Source organism: Ochlerotatus camptorhynchus, unplaced genomic scaffold (assembly GCF_037179485.1).
Source record: "Ochlerotatus camptorhynchus isolate MF236.1 unplaced genomic scaffold, CSIRO-AGI_Acam_v1.1 ptg000302l, whole genome shotgun sequence".
Lineage (NCBI taxonomy): Eukaryota > Metazoa > Arthropoda > Insecta > Diptera > Culicidae > Ochlerotatus > Ochlerotatus camptorhynchus.
In genome coordinates this window covers 636,691-650,427 of record NW_027040790.1, presented here as the reverse complement: position 1 = coordinate 650,427, position 13,737 = coordinate 636,691, and the positions used below count along the sequence as shown (strand labels likewise).

The window sequence follows — 13,737 nt, the reverse complement described above, 5'->3', positions numbered from 1 at the left end:
TTCAATGTTGTATTCTTATTGCTTATGATGTTTTCTGATTATATACTCATTCAAAGTTTCATATTTAAAGAACTAAATTGTTTGAGTTTCACTATTTTTTTTCCATATTCATCGAGCATTATCAAAGTAACCTCAAATCAAAATACTGAAGTTCGGTCACAAAACTAAAAAAATAGTGCAAATGCTTCAACATATTACTAACGAATTAACTCTTGGATCCTCAGTACTTGTTTTAAAAATATAAAATTTAAAAAACATTCATTGCTGTAAAAAATATTTAGAATATACTTTAAAAAACTATCAATGATACCCCGTTTTACGGTATCTGTCTCCTATTAATGACTTACTGTTACCCATTCAGTATCAATAATGGGTAACAATTACTCAATAAATGGGCAAATTTTTTGGAAATTTGTATTAAATGGTTTATTTTTATTAATCTAGCATTCTTGTTTTATTCAACTTCGTTCACTTAACGGTACTCAAATCTGAGCCAGATTCATTTGCCATGCAACGTGAATATGATATAATTTGCGAGTGCTTGCATATGTTGATAAAACCGTGAGTGTCAATGTTTATTATAGCATGATAAATCAAATGTTATGGTGTTTGCACTTGCATGCAACGATGTGCATGGTTGGTTCAATCGAGAAATTTAAATTTTATTTGTTATTACTGATTGTGTGTGATTGTTAAGATGTTTGGAAGTTGCAAATTAAGAACCGATGAGGATTTGAGTTCCTTCATTAGACTGGTCCATAAAAACAAAAGTTCTAATTTTCCACGTTCAAAAGGGTAGCTTTGTGCTTTTAGGCCAGAGAGCCATTATCCGAAAGTTTCAGCTCATTTGGTTGTTAGATGAGCTGGCACTTTCAGTTTGAATTTGGTATGGGGAATTTGGATAAAATACATGAAAAAATTACACTCACTCTACCGATCTTAAAAAAATATTTTCAAAACATGTAGTTCAGTTAATGAGTAACAACTTTGCTGAAGATTTCATCATGAATCTAGTTAAATTTATTGATATAAGTGCTTTTGAATGTAGGGTAAATGGATGTAATGTCGGCCTAAATTCCCCTAATTTGGGCCCATATATAAATTCATCAAACGGCGCCGGTGGTGTAGTGGTAAGCGTGATTACCTCTCACCCCAGCAGGCCTGGGTTCAATACCAGTCGGCGCCGCCGGGATGTTCTGAGGCATAACATCTCTGATCACGCCTTCCTTCGGATGGGAAGTAAAGCCGTTGGTCCCCGGTTCATGAGTTGATGGATCGATAGGTAGGGTCCAGGTGTGGGAGCTGCCTTCCTGGCACGTCGGTAGCATTGGTGCTCAGCACGGAAAACAAGATCGACAAAAAAAAAACAAACCAAAGGAAAAAAAAAAAAAAATCATCGATCGACTAAATTTTCAATACGGACCAAAAATATCCATTAGTATCGTGCTAATCACGCGTTCATCTAGATAAAATTGATAAATAGCAGATTTTTAGCGATGGGCCCAATCTTAGATCCATAGGCCAACATTAGAGCCATTTCCTCTATATGAGCATTTTGCATATGAAAATTTCAACCAAATCTCCTATATGAACATTACACCAAAAGCGCCAGACCGTGTAACGTCAAAAACAGGTGAAACATTCAGAGAGTTCTCCAAGAAATTTTCTTGATGAAAACATTCTGCGGACACGTAGGGTTAACTACCCCATTTCCGGCCTATTAAGTACAACCCGCATTTAGTCTTGCTTAATCTAGCGCAGTTTAGCAACAAACGGAATGTTATTATTACTGATGGCTTCCAAATTTATTTTCCTTTCCGTATGTACCGTAAGATTTAATAAAGAGAAACCAATCGTTGAGATATTTTCAAAATTCTAACACTGCTTCTTGACGCCAAACTCAGCCTACGGATTCTAAACTCGGCCTAACGCATTGAAACGCCATTGAAACGCCAATGAATTCACTTCGGCCTATCGGATGAAGATAAAAATTGATTCGGTTGGAGCGCTCCTTTTGGTTTTGGGAATAATGGGTGCAAACCTTCATATCACGCTTTCTCATTGACTTCGTTCCGTAGCTTATTAACTAAAGTATCGTACCAAACGCATAATTTACTTGTTAACTCTGAAATCATGGATTTATTCGAAGTTTTCTGCTCGATAGACCCAAAATGGGCGATTAGGCTGAAATTGTTCTTTACCCTATATGTGGCTTAGTGTGCGTATGGTAAACGTTAGAAATCTCTATACAATTGATTAAAGTGACTCCCTCTGTGAGTTAGTTTCAGCAGCCGTGGTTGTCATAGCATGCTATGAATTTCTTGCATGCAATGTTGTATAGGGGTGATACACGGCCGCATAATTCAGCTCAATTTTTAGTTTTGTTTACTCAAATTCGCTAAAATCAGAGTTCTTGAGTCCTTTTTGGGTCGTAGGGGAAATGGATGTATGTCGGCCTAAATGCCCCTATTTTGTGCCCATACATAAATTCAGCAATCGACTAAATTTTCAAGAGCGACCAAAAATATCCATCCCAATGACGCGTTCATCTAGATAAAATTGATAACTATTAGTTTTTTAGTGATGGGCCCAATCTTAGATCCATGGCCAACATTAGAGCCATTTCCCCAATGTAACATTAGACAAACGAGGTGTTCTGTTTTGGTGAATTAATTAATTGAAATAATTGTTTCTTTTTCCAACGAGATCGATCATTATTTTAAAATTCCCACTATTATCTTTGGAGTATGAAGAACTTGTTGAGTGTGTTGATTTATTTCCTTTCAATCTTTTGACTGATACTCGTATTTCGCCTACTACTTGCAGACTTTATCAGTGCCAAGTACTCAACACCACTACATGGCACTGATCTCTGCAAGTCTACAAGTAGTGGAAGAAATACACGTATCTGTCAAAAGATAAGCAATTATAACGGAATTAAAAGTAAATAAATCAACACACTCAAAGAACTCTGCCGTATGTGCCAACTGATCAAAACATAGATTCATAGGGTATAGCGCTACTTTGTCGTAATCGCCCATTTCCGTTCTATCGATCAGAAAAGATCAATAATATCAATGATTTCACCGTGCACAAATCAATAATAGGTTTATTCCGATGCGTTAGTTCATTAGTTATAACATAAATCCTATTAGAGCGCCTTGTATGAATTTTTACGCTCATTGTTCTCAAAACAAAAGAACCTAGCGAATCCCCTTTTTCTACGTTTATCCGTAGGATGAAGAAAATCTAATAGCGTTTCAATGCGTTAGGACGGAATTGAAACTCGTAGAACGAATTTAGAATCAAGAAGCAGTGTTAGATTTTAAACCATATCTCGACAATTTGTAACTCTTTATCAAATCCAACGGTATGTATGGAAAGGTAAATAAGTTCCAAAGTCATCTTTGACAGAAAAATTCAAGTTTTTTTTATCAAACCCGTTCAAAAAAGAGAGGTCAAGCGCGGGCTATGCTTAGTAGGACAGAAATTAGATCAAAAACCCTATAACACAAGGTACCTAATTTCTATGGGAGTGTCAATCGTCGTATGTAACAAATTTGACAGAAGCGTAAAACCTGCACTGTTTTTTTCAATCTTCAATGTGAAGCAGTTGTGTGTGGTCCATAAAATGATAAATACGCTTTTTGAGACATTATATTTAATCCGCCAAAAAGGGCAGATTTGAAAAAAAAAAAACAACAGGTCTTATGTACAGGTTTTACGCTTCTGTCAAATTTGTTACAAAGGACGATTGACACGAAGGGCACGCAATACAAAGAACCGGTGCTTTGAAGTTAAAATGCAATCAAAAGTACTTAAAGTAATTAATGCGTTTTGAAGTAGTGCTGACGGTAATTAAAATTATCAATTCGTAATTAATGTAATTAAAAGTATTGGAAATGTAACTAATGTACTTTAATTACTGGAGTTTAAAAGTAGTTAATTGTGAAATTAATGTATTTAAATCAGTATTTAATGGAATTAATTTGATTACATCCGTTGCCTGCATTGGAGTTAAAGGTTATTGCGTGCCCCTAGGATTGACACTCCCATAGAAGTTTGGAGTCGTATTTAATATTCTAAGAGGAAGAGGAGACAACTGGCATCTTACTCTTTTATCTCTACACACTTAGATTTTTTTGCCGAGATGGGCACCACCGAGCAGCTCGGCATTTTATTTTACTGGATCTCGGTGAAAAATTTGCCGAGATTTAGCAAAATTTATGATTGTTAGCTGAGATCTCGGCAAAATTCCCGTTTTTTTTTGCTGAATCCCGGCAAGTTCCAGCAACAGGTTTGTTTACCAAAAAATCTACCCATACCCGTACCTGGCGAGTTCGGGTCGGGTACGGGTATTCAAAAAACTAAATGTTTGTGTTTTGATCGGGTACGGGTATTTAAAAAAAATCCGGTTAAGTTATGGTGGTTTCACCAAACCGATTACGGTGGTTTCGATTTACTGCCCGGTCAAGAAAATCTTACTGGATTGAAATTGTCTCGACTTCCATGGGCTCAACAAACAATTTAGCAGATTAATAGCTGAAAAAGTTTGATTCAAGCTTTTTAAGCCTGAATAAGCTGTTATTAAACTAGAATTGTATGTTGTACATAAAGTGGATGTGCTTGAAACTCTGGTACCTGCGAAAACAGCAGGCCTGGGTTCAATCCCAGTCGGCGCCGCCGGGATGTTCTGAGGCATAACACCTCTGATCACGCCTTCCTTCGGAAGGGAAATAAAGCCGTTGGTCGCTGCTGCTCTCTGGCGTCGGTAGCATTGGTGCTCAGCACGGAAAACAAGATCGACGGAAAACAAATCAAAGGAAAAAAAGAACCGGATTGCAAGATCCCCCCTTACCGTATCGTATTGCGGAATCTATGAAATGGAATTCCGGAATCCCCGAACCGATGCCAATGTGACCATATGCCAAAGGAATCACCACAAATAATCTTTATTGACCTTATTTTATCATGCTATCATGATTTGATATGCAACATGATTATTATACCGCGAATGTTACTGTGGGGTATAAAACCCGATTCCACGGATTTCCTGGAACCAATGCCAAATGGAACCATATGTCATCAGATACACTACAACCTGATTTCATTGATCATAGCTTGTCATCTTGGCATAATATGATAACATAACCTCAATGTAATTATATTCCAACAAACCTTTCGCCGGAATTCACAGATCCGCGTTCCGGAACCGATTATTATTATTATTTAGCTTTATTTAGGAGGCTTTCAGCCTTAGGCTGGGTCGCCTCCAAAGAATATTCCGGAACCGATGCCTAACTGGCCAAAATCATCTCAAATCATCTTCATTCACTTGATTCTACCTATTTGCCATAATGTTACATGCCACAAAATACTTTTGCCTGAGATATTACTATGTCCTACAGAACCATTTTCCGAGACTCCTGGAACCGATAATATCGTAGCACATATCTAAACACAGTCTCAATAATCATATTTCATCTATCTGATATCTTTTGCTGCACCAGACAACCGATTCGCGAGAAAATTTAAAACATTTGGTCAAACTGGTTAGAAAAAACAAAAAAAAAACACAGATATATTTACATCTCGTAAGAACGAAGAGGGTTCTAAGGGGGTTGTACCTACGAGAAAAGTTAGTTCAACTATTCCCCTTGAATAAAAATCCAAGTTTATGAAAATCGGATGAGACATTGCTGAGAACGAGTTTGTTGAAAAAAAAAATCGTTCGTCGTGGTACTTTACGGGTTAATCAAATGGAAGTGGTCCATAATTGTGAGTTATCCATTAACCATTGGTTTTATGGTGGCCTGCCCACCGTTCTTGATACGCGGGTCAACTGTCATAATAAATATTAGTTCACATGCCACACATGATTCTATGAATTAATAGGCTTTTATTGCATTAAACAACAGTATCGTATAATTTGATCTCATGTGTTGCTTTACTGATTTAGTTTGATTAAACAAAAAACTGCTCACTGAAATAAAGAGAAAACGGGATAATTTTCTGTGCCGTAAGTGGGGGGGCAATGGGATAAAAAATCAAAATATTTCGATTTTTTTTTTAATTTTTTATTAATTTAACAATAATGATGTCTTTTTTTCTCTTCACCAATGGCAGCCATTATGGAAGTTTGGGTTGCATTCGGGTGCAAAGCAAACATCCTGAAGCTCAATCTCACCACAGTTTGTTGAGATTTGCAGCTGGTGAGTTTTGTTAGCGTGATATTCCGAGCTGCGATATTACAGCTTGTAATATCAACCGCAGTTGTATGCTTGTTGATTTTTGTCCACGAAAATGAAGCGTGATCTTGTGTTTCGGTGAGATTTGATTTTTTTTAATTTTCACAACACTGGTGAACACACATGCATGTTAAATACAATGCAAATTAATGAATTATTAAATAACTTCTTGTGAAATTAATGTTTAATTGCTGTATATTTCAACTAAGGCCAGAAAATTCATCATTGTGTCTCATGTAAATTTACAAAGCTTTTGCTGTGCAGCTGTTGCATGATAAAATCAGTTTATGAAGAATTAGGTTGTCTGTTTCCACCAGGAACGAATGTTTGAGCAAGTTGTTTAAAAGTTGCCCTCTCCTGTTTGGTTTTTCGGCTATTTAGTCTGAAAAACTGAGGCATTTATGTTTATTTTACAAAAGGGATCTTATTTTATTTCTGCATTTATTAAATATAATTTAAAATTAAAACAGCTAATTACACGTAATTAAAGAGCAGTACAATCTTCCGTCCTGAAAACTATGAGATCACTCCATGTTTGCATAACGTGAAATCATACGATGCTTGAATCAGTGTTGTTTGAAGAATATGTCCAATCAATATTGTTTTTCACTTTAGTAAGTATCACAAAAAGGACGTCTTTTCTATGTTATTAAGCATTCCACTACTTTCTAAAAGCAAATATGTGGAATTCGCCAGATGAAAAGGTTCATCGTAGGCAGGTCACTATATCCGGTTTGAAAATTGCTCGCCAATTACACTATTGCAAACGATAATACTATAGGTCTAGGTGTAGATCTTTGGCATTTGAGTGAGTTGCGGTTTTGAATGTTCAGCTTAGAAACACTTGCGGTGGACAATGGCTGGACCGGATTCATCGTATTCCTGCTTGGAGATCCACATGGCCTGGAAGGTAGACAGCGAGGCGAGAATGGATCCACCAATCCAGACGGAGTATTTACGTTCGGGTGGAGCAATGATCTTGATCTTGATCGAAGACGGAGCCAGAGCGGTGATTTCCTTCTGCATACGATCAGCAATACCTGGGTACATGGTGGTGCCACCAGACAAAACAGTGTTAGCATACAGATCCTTGCGGATATCCACATCGCACTTCATGATCGAGTTATAGACGGTCTCGTGAATACCACAAGACTCCATTCCCAGGAAGGAAGGCTGGAAGAGAGCTTCTGGACAGCGGAAACGCTCGTTGCCGATGGTGATGACCTGACCGTCGGGAAGTTCATAAGACTTCTCAAGGGAGGTGGAAGCAGCAGCGGTGGCCATTTCCTGCTCGAAGTCCAGAGCGACGTAGCACAGCTTTTCCTTGATGTCGCGAACGATTTCACGCTCAGCGGTGGTGGTGAAAGAGTATCCACGCTCAGTCAGGATCTTCATCAGGTAGTCAGTCAGGTCGCGACCAGCCAAGTCCAGACGCAGGATGGCATGAGGCAGAGCATAACCTTCATAGATTGGGACGGTGTGGGAGACACCATCACCGGAATCAAGAACGATACCGGTGGTACGACCGGAGGCATACAGAGAGAGGACAGCCTGGATGGCGACATACATGGCTGGCGAGTTGAAGGTCTCAAACATGATCTGAGTCATCTTCTCGCGGTTGGCCTTGGGGTTCAGAGGGGCTTCAGTCAGCAGGACTGGGTGCTCCTCTGGGGCAACGCGCAGCTCATTGTAGAAGGTGTGATGCCAGATCTTCTCCATGTCATCCCAGTTGGTGATGATACCGTGCTCAATTGGGTACTTCAGGGTGAGGATACCACGCTTGGACTGGGCCTCATCACCGACGTACGAGTCCTTGTTACCCATACCGACCATCACACCCTGGTGGCGTGGGCGACCGACAATAGATGGGAAGACGGCACGTGGTGCATCATCACCAGCGAAACCAGCCTTGCACATTCCGGATCCGTTGTCAACAACGAGCGCAGCAGCATCTTCGTCACACATTTTGGATGATTACTGGTTTTAAGAATTAAACCTGTAAATGAGAAGAATAGTTGGAATATAGTTATATAATCTTAATTGGGATGAGAATATATGATATTAAATAGTACGTGCTGTGAAGAATCAGTAATCTAGGAGATGATATATCCTCCATAAATATTTATTTTTTATTTAAATTTGGGTAAGAATTTCTATGAAATGAAATTTCATGTAAATTTCGGCGATATATAGTGCACACATATTAACGCTTAATTTGACGAAAATTTACACGATATTTCAAGTAAAATGTTGGGAAAATATCGCTAAATAATCAACGAGTGAAAATTTTACGTGACAGTTAAAATTCAGATTTTTTTTCTGTATGGGATTATTTTCAAGAAAATTAATCAAGTTCCTTTTCAAAAAATGCTCTAAGGTGTGATGTATCATGCAACAACAAAATGCATTTTTATTGCTAATCCCATGCTTGGAAAAGGGTCTTGGAGGCAAAAGTTATTCCAGACCCTAGCAAATCATGCTCAACCGATTTTGAAAGTCTTATGTTTATTTCATTTTTCACTGCGAGAAGACATTTGAATTATGTACAAGCTATGAATCGTATTTATTTTTAAACAGAAACTGGTGCTTAGTATGATACAAATCATGATTACCATATCCATGCATGAGGAACCAATTCACAGCTCATTAAAATGTAGTTATGTCTGTCACACTTTGAAAATTGATTATTTGATGGCTATGGCGAAAAATTGTAGCTTGGAAAAGTTGAAACTTATTGGAACTTTTCCCAATCTATTTCACTTTAGCTCTTTACACCACCGTCGGAATTCACTTAGTGGTAGTGACCTTTTATTACTGCCACGTAATATTTTGGCTAAACAATCATCAACAATAATTTTGCATTCCAGACGATAATAGTTCTGAGTTGATTAACTTGGAATTTTCGGAATGAAAATCTTCAAATCACATCAACATTTGCCAAAAATTCTCCAAACTCGGAAAATATTTCTGCAAAGACAACTTTTCTCATAATTTTTGAACTAGTTCTAACCACAATCAGGAATGCAGAAATCCTCCGGATCCAATAAAAAAAAATCACTACATATTTTTATGTTATACAACAGTTCCTTCACAGTTATTCCAAAAATGAACAGGCAAGTATTTTTTGTTGTTGAATTTTATTCTCCTTCAGCACATTACAGTTCATTGACACTTACACAAAAAAGGAACTTCAACCCGTTGGTCTTTTAGCACTTCTCCTCTGTGAAGAAGAACACTTTTGAAACGATGGAGAACGATCGCACTAGAGGCACGTGTCACGGCGAACGATTTCGGAACTAGAATGAATATCGTGGCCGTTGGGTTCAATGTTTATATACGATCCACATGGGATGATCAACCAATTTGGTCATGATTTTCTCACTCTCTCCCAACTTAGTAGTAGTTTCATGTCACCGCGCGAAGAATGGATCGCTCCCGCTCGTGCTAAAATAAACATGACGGGGAGACGGATTTCTCATATTTTTAATTTATCGTCCTTACTCATCCCTAGCTGAGCGGTAGCGATACCTCCGCCGTAGCGCTGGCTGGTGCACCTTTCACGGTTTTTCACTAAGAGCCAAAAACGGTTAGAAGTGACACCGTCGCGTCGTTTGTTGCAAGAAAGCATCATTAGGAAACATTCTATCCGTTATTGTAGGTTAAGGTGTCGGATAGGTATTGCGAATGTAAAATGTACGATTAAATGCATGAGGTTTAAAACATCAAAGATATTGTCACCACGATAAACTGGAGTTTTCCAGTCCAAGTTGTCATTATGTGACAACTGGCGACATAAAAAGATTTAGAGCATTTCCAGCTCAAAACGACTAAAATAAAGGCAGCCCTACTTTTGCTCAATAAAACAGATGCAATTATCCTTAATAAGTAAAAAAAATCTCCTTAAAATAGATCGGGTTGCTCCTTAAATGATTGATAAAAATACGTTAAAAATCTTAAAATGCTCAGTAAATATTTAAAGTACGCTCCCTAAAATAGAGAAAACTGTACATTAACCATTTGAAAATGCTCCTTAGTATGCACCGCTTTGTACCATTTTGAAGTGTAATTGTACCATATATCATCGGAAAAGCTGCTGTAGAAAGGATAATAAGTACCATGAAATCAGCTGAAATGTTCAGTAAATCATTGCGTGCATTTGTGCATTTTTACTGAACATTTCAGCTGATTTCATGGTACTTATTAACCATATATGTAACTTGTAAAATGGGACTTGTAAAATTTTCAAACTGGCGTCTTTGAAATTTTTCATTAAATTGTAATTGTTTATGTAACAATTCTAAAATATGTATTTTATGTAACAATTCTAAAATAATGTTAAGTATTTATAAATCTCAAAATTTCCTGGCGTTAAAAAAAGCTCGTGAAAGATGAAAACTTTTTAAAGTTTAAATTTATGAACGCTTGAAAATTGACTTAAATCGTAGTTTGGTATTTTTTTAAACTTTTTATTCAATTGTTTTTTCATGTAATTTATACTCAGAAAACAATGTTTGAGATATACACAGCAAAAAATAAATTTTAATATTTCATCCAAGAGGATGCACTTCAATCATGTCGAAAATCTTATGATATTTTTATGGCCACAAAAATAAACAAATGCAGTAAAAGAAGCGTAATATCAGTTCATGCACTGTATCCAAATGATAATTTTGTCCTTTTTGGCAAGTATATTACACCATATTTTCGACACAATTGAAGTGCATCCACTTTGTTAAAGTAATTTTATTTTGCTGTGCATTGATTCGTTCTTGATCTAAGATGTTTGTCATTTTTCAAGTGTCCATGGTTTTGAACAAACTTTCAAATTCAGCAGAGAAATGCTTTTTAATTTGTTATGAAAATCCAGATAACCTTCATGGAAGAATCGTGTGTTATTTGCTATTGCCTTCTACGCACATTTTTCAGATGGATCAAGAGTTGAAGACCGTCGCCTATTATAATTTAATCGAATTTAACCTCACATTTGGTACTGACGCAGCATTTGCTTCAACTATAGGAGTAGTCAGAGATTCAAGAGTATAATTAATTTCATCTGTGGTTTGCAAAGAAAGTTGGATCGAATTTATGTTCCATAAATGTTCGCTATTGCTCCCAATCAGCTTAAAGGGTGTCCCACATAAAATTGCATCACTGAAAAACCGCTGTTGAACATTACGATCCGATCCTTTTTAAACTTTCAGACAATAAACTGTAGCCCATTAGTAAGCTTTTGGCATATTTCATTCAACTTCAATACCATAACCGTACGCTTAACTCCACTTATTAGGTTCTGTACAACATCTGGTTGTAATCTCAGGACGCTCCAAGTAGACATATGCTCAAATGGTGAAGGCTGCATCAGCCGTCCAAGATGCAAACCAATTTTCGATTTTGTCAGCTGAAGAATCGGACTCTGAATCATCCGATGAAGGTGATTCTACGGTGTAACACGCCCCTTCAAAAATGGACGGATCCTCAAAAAGAAAATGCCTCTCCCCAAAAGTGCGCCGTAAGAAAACTAAAGTCACCTCCAGAAGATTGGCAAATTCCCAGGGTAATGGGGATGAAAAAACGAAACCGAAGGCTCCTGCTGAACCAATCCCTGGATGCAGCAGGAATTTTCCACCATTGCCCAAAAAAGATAAGAAAAATAATAAAGCTGATCCTCAAGCTTCTCAAAAGAAATCCAAGTCCGAACGAGGTTTGCTAGCTTTTTCGGACATTGTGGAATTCATATTAAATATGTTCAACATACAAGACCCTCTTAGAAGCTTAGTTTCTGCCTTGCTTCCAACATTAGAATCATATCTTAAGCAATTGACTGTTTCATGGCCCTTCCTTGCATCAATCATATCTTTCGATGGATAATTCATCGAACGAGGTTGAAGTAATGATCACTGTGCTACAGTGGAACTGCCGTAGTCTAGTGCCTAAACTAGACTCGTTCAAATTTTTACTTCACAATTCTGATTGTGATATATTTGCTCTCTGTGAAACATGGCTTTCTTCCGATAAAGAACTCAACTTCCACGATTTTAACATTATACGCCTGGATAGAGACGATTCTTATGGAGGAGTACTTTTAGGGATCAAAAAGTGCTACCCTTTCTACAAAATTTCCCTTCCTGCTCTATCAGGCGTCGAAATCGTCGCTTGCCAAATAAATGTGAAGAAAAAAGACCTTTGCATAGCTTCAGTTTATGTTCCACCAAGAACCTTTATTAGCCGTAGTCAACTCTGGAATCTTGATTCTTCGATCCCCAGTATTAATTCTGGGTGATATGAACTCCCATGGTACTGGGTGGGGCGATCTATATGATGACAATAGAGCGGCTATTTTTTACGATTTATGCGACGATTTCAACTTGACTATTTTGAACACTGGTGAAGCGACACGTATAGCAAAACCTCCGGCTCGAGAAAGCCGACTCGACATATCTTTGTGTTCAAGATCGCTATCATTGGATTGTCTGTGGAAGGTTATCAATGATCCCCATGGAAGCGATCATTTGCCAATCATCATTTCAATTCAGTGTGCCCCTCACTCTGCAGAACCATCTCAAGTTCCATTTGATCTTACTAGGAACATAGATTGGCATAAATATGCAACGGCGGTGACAATCGGTGCCGAATCAATAGATACGCTTCCACCATTGGAAGAATATCGATTCCTCGCCGATTTGATGTACAAAAGCTCACTGGAAGCACAAAAAAGAAAAGTTCCAAGTGCGCCCTTCAAAAGGAGACCAGCCACACCTGGATGGGACGAAGAATGCACAAAATTGTATGTAGAAAAATCTGATGCTTTCAAAGCTTTTCGTAGACACAAAACTTCCACATATTTCGAGGAATATTCAAAGCTTGAGACAAAGCTGAAACAATTAGTCAAAGAAAAGAAACGCGGTTATTGGCGCAATTTCGTCGAAGGACTCCGACCGATGGATCGAGGAAGAATACTCCAACCGATGGATATTCGATTTCGCTAAAAAGGTCTGTCCGGACTCAGTTCCAGCACAAAATATTCTTCGAGAAGCGTCTCCTAGCGGCGGCTCTCTGGATAGACTGTTCACAATGCTGGAATTTTCTATGGCTCTTCTTTCATCGAACAACTCCTCACCGGGAAGCGATATGATTAAATTCAATCTTCTGAAAAATCTTCCAGATATTGCTAAAAGACGCTTGCTAGACTTAATCAATTCTTTACTAGAAAACAACATTGTACCGCCTGAATGGAGACAGGTCAAAGTACTAGCCATTCGAAAACCTGGCAAACCAGCGTCTGACCATAACTCATACCGTCCGATTGCGATGCTTTCGTGCATTAGGAATTGTTGGAGAAAATGATCCTTCGGCGACTCGATCAGTGGGTCGAAGCAAATAATTTGCTATCAAATACACAGTTTGGGTTCCGCAAGAGCAAAGGAACAAACGATTGTCTAGCGCTGCTTTCCACAGATATTCAACTGGCCTTTGCGCACAAGGAGCAATT

The 13,737-nt window shown here is 37.9% G+C and overlaps 1 protein-coding gene across 1 annotated transcript; it reads right to left on the bottom strand.

Moving 5' to 3' along the window:
• Positions 1 to 6,671: 6,671 nt before the first annotated feature.
• Positions 6,672 to 9,546, bottom strand: LOC135707031 (actin-1). The gene is made up of 2 exons (XM_065228752.1): positions 9,425 to 9,546; positions 6,672 to 8,244 (listed from the first exon to the last, which is right to left on the bottom strand). The coding sequence occupies exon 2, from the start codon at positions 8,211 to 8,213 to the stop codon at positions 7,083 to 7,085; it is 1,131 nt and encodes a 376-aa protein (XP_065084824.1). The 5' UTR covers positions 8,214 to 8,244; positions 9,425 to 9,546; the 3' UTR covers positions 6,672 to 7,082.
• Positions 9,547 to 13,737: the final 4,191 nt, after the last annotated feature.